This window comes from Arachis stenosperma, chromosome 6 (assembly GCF_014773155.1).
Source record: "Arachis stenosperma cultivar V10309 chromosome 6, arast.V10309.gnm1.PFL2, whole genome shotgun sequence".
NCBI classification, from domain to species: domain Eukaryota; kingdom Viridiplantae; phylum Streptophyta; class Magnoliopsida; order Fabales; family Fabaceae; genus Arachis; species Arachis stenosperma.
In genome coordinates, this window is record NC_080382.1 from 14849766 (window position 1) to 14865645 (window position 15880).

General features: G+C 31.0%; 1 protein-coding gene across 1 annotated transcript; it reads right to left on the bottom strand.

The window, feature by feature from the left end:
• Positions 1-11722: 11722 nt before the first annotated feature.
• Positions 11723-14927, bottom strand: LOC130935755 (remorin 4.2-like). Its single transcript, XM_057865637.1, has 2 exons — positions 13954-14927; positions 11723-12324 (listed from the first exon to the last, which is right to left on the bottom strand). The coding sequence occupies exons 1-2, from the start codon at positions 14713-14715 to the stop codon at positions 12127-12129; spliced, it is 960 nt and encodes a 319-aa protein (XP_057721620.1). The 5' UTR covers positions 14716-14927; the 3' UTR covers positions 11723-12126.
• Between the last annotated feature and the right edge of the window lie 953 nt (positions 14928-15880).

Genomic DNA, 15880 nt, shown 5'->3' on the forward strand with positions numbered 1-15880 from the left:
TTAGCATACTTTCCTTGGTGAATAAAAGTACCACTAAGAGTTTGTTTAATTTGGAGACTAAGAAAGAAAGTTAGCTCTCCCATTAAACTCATCTCAAACTCACTAGTCATGAGTTTTTCAAACTCTTCACACAAGGACTCCTTGGCCGATCCAAACACAATGTCATCCACATAAATTTGAACTAGAAGAATATTATCATTAGATGCTTTAATGAATAAAGTTGTGTCCGTGGTACCCCTTTGGAATTGATTTTCTAATAGGAAGGCACTAAGCCTTTCATACCAAGCCCTTGGAGCTTGCCTAAGGCCATAAAGAGCCTTTGAAAGTTTGAAAACATGATTTGGAAAATCCTTATGTTTAAAACCGGGGGGTTGTGCCACATACATTTCTCTATCAATAAAGCCATTAAGAAAAGCACATTTAACATCCATTTGAGACATTTTGAAACCCTTATGGGCAGCATAGGCAAGAAGCAACCTAATTACTTCCATTCTAGCTACTGGAGCAAAAGATTCATCAAAATGTATACCATCTTCTTGATCGTAACCTTGGGCCACTAATCTAGCCTTGTTACGAACAACTTGTCCATCCTCACCAAGTTTATTTTTAAACACCCACTTAGTACCCGTAACTTTCTTACCATCCGGATGAGGTACTAGTGTTCAAACCTCATTCTTGTCGAATTGAGCAAGCTCTTCTTGCATGGCTTTCACCCATGATGGATCTTCAAGAGCTTGTTTGACATTGTTGGGCTCCATTTGTGACAAGAGTGCAAAATTGCTTGGTTCAGATTGCCTTTTGGTTGAGGATCTTGTTGTTACACCTTGAGAGGGGTCTCCAATGATAAAGTCATGAGGATAACCCCTCATGGACTTCCATTTTCTAGGCTTCCGGATTGGTGTTGAGCTTTGATGAGCTTCTGTGGGTCTCACTGTTTCAGTTTCTCTTGATGGCTCAGGAGACAAAATAAAAATGTCTCCTCTATTCTGACGAGACAAAACTGGACTGGCAGATTCTTCATTTTGGATAGACTTGAGATTTTCTTTGCTTGTTCTAGCTTCTTCACAATCTGATTCATTATCTATCACAGTACTGAGAATTAAATTAGAATCATAAAAAGTAACATGTATGGATTCCTCTATAGTTCTATGATCTTTGAGGTAAATTCTATAGGCTTTGCTAGTAGTGGAGTATCCAACAAACATGCCCTCATGTGATTTTGGATCAAACTTGCCAAGATTTTCTTTGTTATTAAGCACAAAACACTTGCATCAAAAAATATGGAAATACTTAAGATTTGGAGGGGTTCCTTTCCATAGCTCATAAGGAGTTTTCTTTAACCATTTTCTAATAATGGTCCTATTCAAAATATAACATTCTGTATTTACAGCTTCAGCCCATAAAAACTTTGGAACCTCATTCTCACATAACATAGCCCTAGTAATCTCTTGAAGGCTTCTATTCCTTCTTTCAACAACCCCATTTTGTTGAGGTGTTCTAGGGCATGAAAAATTATGAGTAATTACAAAGTCATCACAGAATTTTTCAAAGTCTTGGTTTTCAAATTCTTTTCCGTGATCACTTCTCAAATGGGCCACTTTTAAATCTTTTTCATTTTGAATTTTCTTGTAAAGGGTTGAGAAAGCATGAAAAGTATCATTTTTATGAGCAAGAAAAAGTACCCAACCAAATCTAGAGTAATCATCTACCACTACCAAACTATAGTATTTACCTCCTAGACTTTGAGTTCTTATTAGACCAAAAAGATCAATATGTAACATCTATAATGACCTTTTGGTTGAAATTCTATTTTTTGGTTTAAAAGATGATTTTACTTGTTTGCCTAATTGACAAGCATCACAAGTAAGATCCTTATCAAATTTGATATTGGGAATTCCTCTAACCAAATTTTTCTTTACTAGCTTAGAAATTTGGTACATGCTAGCATGACCAAACTTTCTATACCATAGCCATTTTTCAGATTCAATAGAGGTAAAACATGTTACATTTTGTTCTTTCAAGTCTTCAAGAGTTAATCCATACACATTGTTGCATTTTTTAGCTTCAAATAAAATATCCCCAGTTTTTTCACAAACAACCAAACACACAAATTTTCTAAAAACAACTTCAAAACCTAAATCACACAATTGGCTTACACTAAGTAAGTTATGTTTCAAACCATTTACAAGAAGAACATCATTTATACAAGATGAAAAGCTTTTACTAACTTTACCAACGGCCACTATCTTTCCTTTACCATCATCACCGAAAGTGACAAGTCCTCCATCATATTCATCAAGCTTTATGAAGAAAGTTGTCTTTCCGGTCATGTGCCTAGAACATCCACTGTCCATGTACTACATATTTTTCTTCCGTTTGGATGCTAGGCACACCTACACAACAAGCTCAAGTGACCTTAGGTATCCAAATTTTCTTGGATCCTTTCATGTTAAAACATCTCTTATGACCCAAGCCATTGTAATAAAAAACAACTTTGTAAACTTTGTCACCAATCATTCTTTCACCAAAAAAGCATTGAATGGGAAAGTGTCCATTTCGGTTGCATAGTCTACAAAACCTTGGAGTTGCTGATTTGTTAAAGTAGGTGGGATCTTGAAACCTTGTGTCATTAGAAGATGAAACTCTATTTTCAAAAGAAGGTTTCTCATTAGATTTGTAAAACCCCAAACCAGCTTTATCAAAGAGTGGTTTTTGACTAGCCAATATTTGATTTAAATTTTCAGAACTTTGAGTAAATTTGGCTAAGTCATTTTCAAGATTTTTAAACTTTTTCAGCAACTCTTCATTCTCCTTAAAACAATTTACATATGCAACAATAGAATGGTCACTTTCACAACTTCTAAGTTGGGCTTTTAACTGCTTATTTTCTTCAACAATATTACAAGCAGTTTCGGCCTCCCTTAGTTTTTTCTTGAAAAAAACATTTTTAGTTTTAAGAATGATAATTTGTTGTTCAAGATCTTGGTTATCAAATAGAAAACATCTTATTTTTCCAAAAAGGTGGTCTATCATAAGATGAAGATCTTCAGTGTTAGGGTTGTGAAAGACTACCTGATCTATAAGATCTGCCATGAGACAAGGTTGTGACTTAGTTTCTGATTCTTCATCATCGTCTGAGTCATTTTCCAAGTCCTCCCATGAAGCCATCAGTCCCTTCTTCTTTCCTCCTTTTGGCTTCCCCTCCTTCTTCAACTTGGGATAATCAGATTTGAAATACCCAATTTCCTTGCAGTTGTAACAACTTACTTTACTTAGGTCTTTCTTCGTTTTCCTTGAGCTGCTGCCTTTGCCTTTCCCTTTGAACTTCACCATTTTCTTGAATTTTTTGGCAAACAACACAAACTCATTTTCAGAGGAATTATCACTGGATTTATCATCCAGGGGGTTAGTTACAGAAGAAAAAGCAATTCCTTTTTTTTGAATCTTTTTTCAAATAAGTGTTTTCAAAAGCAAGTAAATTTTCTCTCAAATCATCACATGTCATGGAATCTAGGCTACTGCTCTCAAAAATAATTAAAGCTTTTGTTTCTCACTCTTTTGTGAGACATCTCAACACTCTCCTCACAAGCACAGAATCAGGATACGTAATTTTCAGAGCATCTAAGCCAACAATGATGATGTTGAATCTTTCAAACAATTCATCAATGGATTCTCCTTCCTTCATTGCAAATATTTCATACTCTCTGTTTAACATATCTGTCTGAGTCTTCTTTACAATGGTGGTTCCTTCATGAGTGATTTGCAGTTTGTCCTAGATTTTCTTTGCCGTTGTGCATCGTGATACCCGTCGATATTCCTCGAAGCTGATAGTACAGTTAAGTAGATTTACAGCCTTGGCATTTAGTTCCACCTTCTTTCTATCTTCCTTGGTCCAGCTTGCTTCTGGTTTAAAAGTGACTACTCCTTCAGCACTTGTGTTAGTTGGAAATTAAGGACCCTCTAGGATGATCTTCCAGAGTCTATAGTCTACTGCTTGCACAAAGATTTTCATTCTCTCCTTTCAATAGGTATAGTTTTTCCCATTGAAAAGAGGCGGTCTGTTGCTTGACTGTCATTCTGTAAGGTTGTAGGACACCAGATTTGAGCCACTGCTTTCTGCCATCTGGATCTTTTCTCCAAGCTGCAAAGCTTGATCTCTTTGAGACCAAGCTCTGATATCAATTGATGGTTTTCAGCGGCTAAGAGAAGGGGGGTTGAATCTTAACCCCTTTTTTGCTCAGTAACACTTGATGGTCTTTGAAACAACTTCTGGAGACTTTTTATTTTTGTCTCGTCCCTAGCCACGAGACTTTTATTTTTATCTCGTCACTTGGCACGAGATATTTTTCGGTTTTATCTCCTGTGCAGTAGAAACAGAAATAGAGTAGAAAAGAGAGAAAATTACACCCAGATATATCTTGGTTCAGCTGCTAAGTGCAGTGCAGCCTACATCCAGTCTCCATCACAATAATGATGAAATTTCACTATAATCTCCTTGATTACAGACTGTAAAGTGCTAACCGAACTTACAAGAAAATTCCCACAAAATCATGAAACACAACATAGATGAACAAATGAACTCTAAGGACATCTATGGCTTTTTCTTTTAATTTTGTACTCTCTGTCTTTTTTCGCTTTATGGCTTTTTTATACAAACCTCACTGTTTACCTTTTTACATGAGACTCAAGACATGACAAAATTAAACAGAAAATATTAAACAGAATACATTGAAGGAGAAGAAAAACTGTTAGCTCAGGTAGCTCTGAGAACCATGTGCCTTGCACTCTCACACTTTCTCCTTGCTTCAAGCCGTGGCTGTTCTCCCTTTTTATAGAAGGGGAAAGCCTCCACAGTTGAAACAAAAAACCAAGTCAACTTCTTCTTCTCCATGCAAACTGGTTCGGCCAGAGAGAGAGAGAAGAGATAACCCATGCAAAATCCAACATGCAATTACCTCTAGTCCTTCCTTGGTCATCAATCTTCATCAATCTGAGCGCTCCATCCTTGGCTTGCTCTCCAAGATGAATTTCTGGCCCTTGATGCTTCATGATGATGATAGCTTCATCTGCTCTACTTTTCCTTCCTTCCTCACATAGCCACCCTAGCTACCTTCTGTGATGAGTGAACCCAAAAACAGAGACAAGTCATCCCAAAGATCTTCTCCTTGCTGGCCAAAATCTTCCTCATCCGTTTTTGGTATGGAGTAGCTGAGATCTCTTGACCATATCTTTCCTTTCATGGTTGTAGATCTTAGCCACTATATTTTTATGTTTTCTTGCTATCAGCTCGATGGTCTTGATGCATGTAGCTCCTTCTTTCTTTTGGTAGCTCAACTTAGCTTCCATAGTTTCCTGTGATATGACCGAAGGGAAGAAAGAAGTGATAGAGAGAGAAGTTGTGAACAATAATTAATGAAGTAATGAAAGAGAATAAAGGTGAATTGATTTTCCACTCCCTTTGCTGAGCAATGTGTAGCTTAATGATGTCCATCAAATCAAAGACCAAACCTCTCTCATGTTTCCAATGCATGTATTAACTTTACTTTAATGAAATTTGAATTCCACTAGAAGTGGATTCCATTGGAAGCTAGAAGCAATATATTTGCTTTCTTTTAAACTTGGTTTCAGACCAAGTCTTGGATTATGTATCAACAATATTTAATTTGGGCTTGTAGTAATAATAGTTCAATTTGGCCCAAGTAATATAACAATCAATTCAGCCATATAATATAGGAAACATTCAACAAGGCTGAGTGTAAATTTTGATTTGGACTTGCAACATTTCTTTTATTTTTCGGCCCAATAGTAAACCTGCATCACAAAATTATTAATTAACATATGTTTGATGAAAATCAGAATTAATAATTTTGCAATCAATTATTTCAATAATGTTTGTTCATCGTCAAATTTAAATTAGAGTTTTCCAAACTCATCAAAAACCAAACCAAACTACTATTTGTTTCAATTATTAACTAAAAATCGAACATAATATACTAATAAAAAATGAATAAAATAAGCAAAAATTGATAAACCGATTGAATTTGTTCAATTATAACTAAAACTGAAAATTTATATTTTTTAAAAAATCATTTTACATAATATAATTTTTTTAAATGATATTTTTTACTTCAATAAATTAAAAAATTATTATAAATTTATAAATTACTATATATATAAAATGTAATTCAGATTTTTAATATTTATTTAAACAGACAAATAAATTAATTAGGGGTGTTCATGGATCGGATCGTATCTGCAGATCTGCGGTAAATATTCGCATCCGATTAAAAAATTACGGATATGATCCGATCCGCAAATTGATCAGATCGGATCATGGATATCTGTTCTACATCCGCGTATCCAATCTGCGGATCTGTAGATCCGCACAATAATAATTAAAAATAAATAAATATATATGTTTGATATTATATTTACTTATTTGTATGTTTTAGTTAGTAATTATTATTCATATATTGTATTATTTTATTTTTGTTATTTAGAAAGAGTTTAATTAAAAATATTTTAGGAATAAATAAGTTTAAAAGTATAAAAGAAATATTTTTATTGAATTTTTTTACATAAAAATATGATTAAAAAGAGAAGGGTTAATTATGCGGATATATCCGATATTCGATCCGATTCGATCTGCAAATGTGCGAATCGAATCGGATCTGGCACTAAAAAGCGCGAATATCATATCCTATCCGATCTAATAAAAATTGTGCAGATCGAATCGAATTTTTGACCATATCCAATCCACAAACACCCCTAAAATTAACTATCTCATGTCACTGCCGAAAGTAATGTAGTATAAGTTACTTACTAAAACTCTAAACTCTTGACTTTATACACACGAATATTCAAGTTTCTCGGCACCACCCTAGTCTCGTTGATTGAACAATACAGGTGATGTTTGGTCTATCACAGATCTTACTTAAAAAGGATGTTGGTCACCTTCCCTCTATACAATCATACATGTGCCTTCATTTAAATCATTCAACGTATGCACCATTTATTTAAGTTGTTGGCTTCATGAATTGGAAAAAAAAAAAGGAATATATAGGGTTCAATTTTTCATTCAGGTGTTATAATATTTGCCTCATTTTAATTTGTTTAGTCTAAAAAATATGGTGCAATGTTATATATAATAATAGAATAAATTATTAAAATAATACTAAAAAGATTCTCACAAACAAATTTTCAAAAGATGTTAAGAGTAAATAAATTTTTAAAAGATTTAAGAACATAAAAAATCTAGATATTAAATATATATTTAAAAAAATTTTAAAAATTAGATTTTGATATAAATTTTTGTTACTATTATTAAAAGTTAAGATTTTTTTATCTTTAAAATTTAATAATTTTATGTCAAGTAAATTTTTTAAAATGTTTTTTATTCTAAATTACGATATTTTTTAAAAAATAAAAGGAAAAAATTTAGAAATTAACTTTTGTTTTAATTTTTTTAGATATTTTATATATTTATTTAAATATGGTCGTAAAAAATAAAAACAAATAAATAAATTCTTATTAAATATAAAAAACTTTTGTTATTTATAAAAAATATAATAATTATTAATTATTTTTCTCTTATTTTTAAATCATTTAAAAATTATCAACTGAATCTTTCGAATACTAAATTAATGGTTAACCTTATATAATATTTTAGTAACTAATCATTTGATGAGATAGTGGTAAGTCATTCATTGTTCTAGAAAATTACCAGGATACAATTCCTTCAACGAGACCAAAGATTTTTCTAGACATCGTTGTTCTTAATTATAAGATTATTAATTGCACAATATTTAAAATGTAATAGTACTTTTCATGCGATGGATTCTTATCCATTTCTTTATATAACTTTTTTTTTTTTTTTTAAAGATAGCGATAAAAGTTGAAATTAGAATCTAGCGGATAAATTATTTGTATTAAGGCTTATTTATTAGTATCACTCTCACATGCAAATAGCGTGAGCCAAGTCAAGAATGGCAAGTAAATAGAAATTAATGTTAACCACAAACGTGGAAGAATAATCCCAATTGATGATGACGATAATGATTAATATTAATTAATTTATATATCTAGAAGCTGGCTAAACCATTATTTAAAAGTCAATTGTGTAATTAGTCAAACCAATGGAAGTGATGAGGTTGACATAGTCCATGATGCATAAATCCACACACCATGCCACATTATATATGTTGCCTTCTCTATTTTCTATTGTTTATTGTGGGTTTAGGGTTGCTTTTTTCCTAATATATGTTGACAAAATTGTACCTCATGGAACCTTCTTTATCCACTATTTGAGATTAAATAAAAGAGCCTTGATGTATGTTACCATGGATTTAGATAACTAGGGGTTAATGTTGTGTTATTTATCGTTTATCAGTTATTAATCTTTTTAAAATATTATTCATATACTAAAATTAACTACTAAAATTAATCATTACATATTTATATACAAATATATATATATATATATTAATTTATTTTAATATTTATTTTGTATTTTATTTTATTTTAATAATAAATTTTAACAATTATTTTTAATATATACCTAATATGATTATTAATTTTTATTCTTGTTTGAGTTTACTTTTTAGTAAGTAAAACGTTAACTATAAATTTCGTTGATAGACGTCTTCTAGAAAAGAATTAAACATAAAATATTATATTTAAATATCCTAAACAATTATTACTTGAACTGTATATTATAATTATTTTAATGTTATTGATGTGCTTAAAGAATTAAGAATATTATAGAAGTTTTTAAAGTTTCATATTTGTTCTGTCCTATTGAAAACTTTAATATATTTTTAATTTGATATTTTATTTATCTATTTTTTAATTAAGAGTTTTTTTTCTTTCTAAAATTAGAAATGAGATTCGAATTCGATACTTTTAAATAAAAATAAAAATTATAACTCATTGGTAACTAAGAATTCTAGTTAAACAAACCTTAAATGAAAACAATAATGTTAATATAAATCATAAAAAGTAAGAAAATATTAAATAAAAAAAAAGGAAAAGAAAAAAGGACAAAGAAAAGAGAGGAGAGAAGAAAAACAAGTGGTTAACTCACTATTATGCAGCTTAAATGGATCCATGTTGAAAAATCATGTTTAGTACCTTTTTTTCTGTCTCTAGTGGGCTAAGAAAGTTGCCTCATCATATCATCCAAAAAACCTTTATCCTAATAATACATGATTTTACTTTCAGAAAACCAAATAAATTAAGGTGAATTTTATAGTACTTTTTATTTTGATATCTAAATTATTTAACTTTTTTTTAAATTAAATATTCAAAATTTATTAAATATTATTTATTGTCTTTTTTTAATAAATTAGGTACAATATTAAAGACATTATAACATTCACCACAAATTAATCTTTGTAGATAATGAGCAAATGAATTAAGAATTTCTTTCTTTCAGTTTGACCTGAACCTACTCATATTTTTTCATCCGGAACTATATATGAAACCTGATAAATTAATAAGTCATGTATTTAATAGCCAAAAGTTTGTTTAAAATAATGTATTAGTATTGCATCTTTCTATGGTTTTCATCGTATTAATCTTTTACTATTAATTTACTTCAATATTCGCTTTATTGAATAATGTTGGACTTACACACGCAAATTCCAGATTATATAGAATGTTACGTATATAGCCTTGGACTCAATAATCAATGAATATTATACTATCAACATCCTAGTAATAATAGATTTCATCTGAGGATGTTCCCTAGTTATTAAGCTGGTGTCATGGATCTCTATGCAGAAAAATTGGGAATGTGAAAAAAACAAACTTATAGAGTAAATTCTTTATGTGAGTTTTCCAGCAATTACAGTGTGTATTCTTCGGAATCAACAAAAAGGAAGTACTAGTTATTACTAGTATCCATAAACCTCACATGTACATAGAAGACATTGAAAATAAATTTAATAATAATAATAATAATATAAATAATTTAGAGAGTTTTAACTCAAACCAGCAAAAAGAATTTTAAGATTCCAATGCCAAGTATCAGATAGAGGATTAGAAATCAATTACAGAGTAACATACTAATTAAAAACTATAATACTTATGATCTATAATACATTGAAGCAAAGTTGTATCAAATTTTTAAAGTAATAAAAACATAATCCAATTTTGGATGTCCTCATAATTCAATGATGAAATTAATTAATTCAATATAAATACACATTAAAAATAAATTAAATTATTAATTTTAATATACAAATAGTATTTTTAAATTGGTGAAAACTCAAGTGAAGTCGACTTCACGTGAAGTTGATATCCGAGAGTCATTAGATGAAAATTTAGTCAAATCAGTCAAATCATCTAATGGCTCTCAGACATCAACTTCACGTGAAGTCAACTGCACCTGAGTTTTCACCTTTTAAATTTCATTCTTGTAACTCAATATTGTAGCAAATCTTTCATCAAATCCATGTATGAATTAGACAAACAGAACATAATTTTGTGAGTGAAGGCAAAATCTTTTGAGATCCATTAACATAAGTAGAAATAGCTAGGGACAATAACATCCTACAAGAATGGCTAAGACCTCGGATTCTATCTTCATTCACGGGGAAGAAGACAGAACAAAAACATGGGAAAGTATATTAGATACTACAACTTTTTTTTTCTTTGAGAAAGACATGTTGACCATTATGTCATGTCATGGTCAAGAATTGTTGGTGGTGATTATAAATTGTACGGTGGTGGTGGAATTTAACCACCTTGTTCATAATTTTTGACATTGTGTCCATTGTTGGTCACCAATCTTTTTCTAGATTAGCAACCATGAAAATCCCTTCAATCTGCTCGTGATTCACCACCACATACAAATACAAATTCTCAGTTACATTCTGTGTTTACTGTTTTGGCATCTTATCCAATTATATAAAGATGATAATGATAATAAACAATTAAAGACAGAAGAATGTGCAACTTTCACTGAATAAGTTCAACATTATTGCTGTTTAATATTTTGTTAAAATTATAATTATTCATGCACGTTCTTTTATCAATTTAAGTTTCATTTTAGAAAAAATAATTTCATGATGTCAGAACATCTTTAATAAAAAAAAAATCTAGAGTTTGTTTTTTGTTAATTCTCAAAAAGCAAACAACTTTTAATAAAAACAGACACATGATAATTATATCTAATACATCCTTCATACAAAAATCTAAAACTTTGCGTGAATTTTACATAAAGTTTCTATCTCTTTTTATTTGTTTTGTGTTGAAATTTTCTTTTAAAATTAACAAATAATCCAATTCTATGTCTTTCGGTTATAAAAATTATAATACCAAATTATGAAATTATTTTTTTTAAAAATGTAAGACGATAAAAAAATACATAAATGATTATATCTAACAAAACATTGTTGTTCCATTCTATGTAAGATGTCAGAGGTCTAATCTTATTCTCACTAACTGCAACATAATTTGGATTTAATGTTGGAATGAAACCAAAATATGCGACATTCTCCTCCAAGTTCCAAGGCTTCTAGTTAGAAATTAATCAAATTATATAAATATAAATATAAGGTGAGATATGCGTGTAAGAAGCATTATTCTTGCCAAGAAACTTATGACAACATGACAAGGCCCAATCTAAATATTTTAGAGTAGGTGGGCACTGGCTACTGGCTGAGTTAGGTATGGTGCGAGCTATTGCAAATTGTGAGGGATGGAAACCAACTAATTACAATAAAAAGAAGCAACTTATTATTATTAATTTATACACAAAAAAGGAAAAAAGCAGAGAGTGTTTAACCAAGCACAATTCAAATGTGCATGTCACCACCACTCACCATAATTCATACACACATGTAATCAATCACTCAAAAACACTCCAATTGGTTTAACTTTTCATACAATAATAATATGATACATATCTCCTTATTCTCTCTTTTTTTTTTCTTTTTTCCCTTAAATATTGCTGATCATTGCAAGCCCTCTAGCACCCTTTAATTGAAAAAGGAAAAGGGGCTCTCACAGACTATTTGCATCTATTACACTCATAATCATCTCTCTTTTTATTATTATTGTTTTTGTTTTGTGTAAAAATTTGTTTCAAAAAATAAAATAAAATAAACAAAAACATTATAAGGCTTAACTTTTGAAGAAGGATTTTTTGGATGGGGGTCTTCCAACAGCTCTCATGAGGGAAGCAATCTCAAGAACCCTTGCAACTTTGGTTCCTCTTTTAGCCTCTGCTGATGCCCTTCTCTCCTCTGCTTTCCTATGAGCCTTTGCTACCTCATTTTGCATTTTCTCCATTGCTCTTGCTCTTTTCTCTTCCAGCTTCCTCTGCATAATCCATCACATTTGTTCATCATGAGAGAAAAAAGAAGAAACTGTAACCTCTTTGTGTATAGCAGATATACTAGCATCAAGTAGGTCAATCACATTGTTAACTAGTAGATAACTACCTATCATAGTAGTTTGAAAGTTTAACATCACACTCTTCCATAATTGATTATGTGATTATTGTTTACTCAAGTGCACCAAACTAAGGTGCATTGGATTGTCATGCAAGTATCTTAATGTGTTCAGAAATCAGAATCCAAGCTGTTAAACAAGGTTCTGGTTTATGGCTATGACAATGTAGTGAAAACTAAAATTAACATGAAAATCAAGTTAGTCATTAGACAACTTGCTAGAAGATGATACTTGCTGATATGTGTTTATGCGGAGTTTTGGTTTAGAACCATTCGATGAACTCAGAATTGGGATCTAGAATCAAAGGGTTCATTTCTCGAATTTTGTTCCTTGGACGGTTCTAGACCAAAATGTAACACATTCCCAACTCCTTTTTGGCTGAGGGTGGCAAAGGTACCTTTAGTAACAGGGCAATAAATTAAATGCAGACCATAGGAGTCCTTTTCTAACAACAACATTCAATATGTTATATTCACCAAATGAATATATAGTGTTTAAAAGAAATACAGAAGAAAGATGCTTGTAGGTGGATGATATTTTAGCTTCAAATAAAAAGGGGGAAAAGGAAGAAGTGTTGGTTTAAGAAGGAGCATAGTCCTAATCCTATTATAACTTTCCAAACAACATAATTTCCCGTGATGCCTTCACATCATTTTCAACCTAACCTGTGATGATTGGACATTAAACCTTTCACAGTATTATTATATAATCAATCCAAGGAATGCATGCAAAAAATCCCATACATACCACCAAGATTTAAAAGGGTACCTGCGGCATAAATTGTCACTGTTCTCTGGGAATCACATACAAATAATTAGGGAATTTTAAATTTCATTACCATTCACTCTGCATGTGGTGAAATGCAAGTAAACACTATATTAATAATTGGGAATTTTCAGTTACTATTGAAATGGTATATTGGTATCCCATTCATTATTAGTTATTGTACTATTTGCATCATAATATTCACTAAACTTCTAATAAATACACATGAATCTCAAGTGGCCAAAATGGTGTTCAAATTAAGGATTACAAAAAAATTATATTTGTCAGTAAAGAATAGGAAACATAATGGAGACGAAGACTGGCAATGACTCTATTCTAGGTATTCACATCTTGCTAATTCTTTTTTGTTCCTGAACAAGTAAGGGAAAATACTTTCCTACCTTTTGTTATTATGCACATAAATCCATCCTTAAGAATGATTTTCATGAACCAAACATCAGATCAGTTACTCAGTTACTCACTACCTAACCTTAATTCAATCTTTCCTTTAACACCAAAATTGACCTTTTTCATGAATTTGATTGGATCAATAATCACTCAATCTAAGACGGTTGTAAAGCACAAAAAAACATGAGATCTATTTTAAGTCTTCGGAGTAATCATAAACTCCAAGAAAACTCACCAATACAGTAAATACAAAAAACAAAAAATAAGAAAGGAACAAGAAGAGTAGCAACATGCAAATAAGACCTTGAGGAAAAAGTTAATTACCTCAACTTTCTTCATCCAAGAAGTAGCCTTCTGAACCTGCTCACTCTCCCAGCCTTTGATGACAGCATCTTCTCTCTTGAATCTGTTGTTAATCTTTGCAATCTTGTTGTTCTGCCATGCTGATATCTTTGCATCAACCTCCTCCTTCTTCACCCTTTGCACTGAAACCTCTTCAACTACTTGATGATGATGATGTTGATGTTGATGATGACCACTACTAGAACCTGCACCACCACTAGTCATTCCTCTTGGTGATGGAAGAGGATCCAATGGATGGTTATCTGGAACAATAGCCAAAGGGTTAGTCTCTTCCATCATGTCCTCTTCTCTAATCCTCCCCAACAAGTTATTGTTGTTGTTGCTGCTGGTATTGTTGTTTCCTCCTCCAATAATTTCAGTGTTGTCATGGCCAGTGTTCATGATCATGGAGCTGCTAGTAGTGTTGATGTTGTTATGATCAATAGTTGAACCTGCAAGAACAAGAGCACTGAACTCCCTACTCATGCTTGTGAAGTTCTCACTTGAACCACCATCTGTGCTTGCCATAGACAAAGAAGATGAACGGTGGCTGTGATGAGTTTCCCAAGCTTCTCTTCTCCTATTCCCATGGTTTGTTGTTGCTGGGGGTCTAGGTGGTGTTAAGGCATGAATTTCTCTTATGGTGTGTTCTTCTTCTTCTTGATCATCATCACCACCACCATGTCCATGTTGTGTTGTTGTTCTTGCTGCATGGCTTGTGGAAGCAAATTGCTCATTCAACATGACAAGTTATTATGATTTGATGTTGCTCAATAATAGTGGAATAGGAACAACGACTTAAATGATGAAGGAAAAGTGTGGATCAAAGGCAACAAAGTGAAGAGATTTATTTTCATTCAGGCATTTAGTCGAATAGTGTGTGTGCTTTTTTTTTCTTTTTCCTTTTTCTTTCTTTTGTTGGGGTGGTTAATGTATGGAAATTATATAATTATGGAGAGAAATAATAGTGCATTAAATACCACACATAATACATAGGGTAGAAAAAGAAAATTCAAGAACAAGGCTCTATTAAGAAAAAGAATTAAAAAGAAATAGAAATGATAATCCTACACACTAAAGCTGAAAAGTAATAAGGACAACCAAATTAGGCCACAATAATATAGCTTTGACAAAATCTCTTTAGAAAGCAATATTTTATTAATTTTTCTCCACCATGATTTTGCTTAAGTGTCTCTATTTTGCATGCTTGGTCCTTCACCTTTTATGCATTTCCGTACTCACCCTAACAAATTGGCTCTAGAAATGAATGGGGTTTAAAACTCCGGTGGAAACTTAGGTACAGTCTAAACTTGATACCTGAAAATCGTTAGATAATTTAACTGATTTGACTAAATTTTCATCTAACGGTTCTCAGATATCAACTTCACATATAAAGCCTGAATTTTTACCTAAAACTATACATACTTGTGGCATTTTAAATATATAAAAATTAGGCATAATAATCATCTTGAGTTCTTCTCTTTTTTACATGTACAAATTAATTTAAATTTATCTCAATTCATATAAACAATTTTAATTTTTTAATGTGTATCTTTTTGGTTAAATCTGACTTAACTAGAATTATATTATTGAAATAATATTTATTATATTGACTAATTTTGAGTAAATTGTTATTTCGAACTATAAAACTTTAAAATGTTGACAATATTAATTATAAAGAAAGGAAACTAATTTTGTATTTACGAAAGATGATTTTTATACGATAAAAATATTTAAATATTAATTTTATTTATGTGTATATTTATCAACATTTTAAATTTTTATTATAAAAATGGCAATTTTTCTACCTCAGAGATACAAAATTAATTTTGTTTATTTATAGATAAATGTATCAATATTCTAAACCTTTATAAATTAAAAAGTAATTTACTCTTTTACGCTAGTTTTT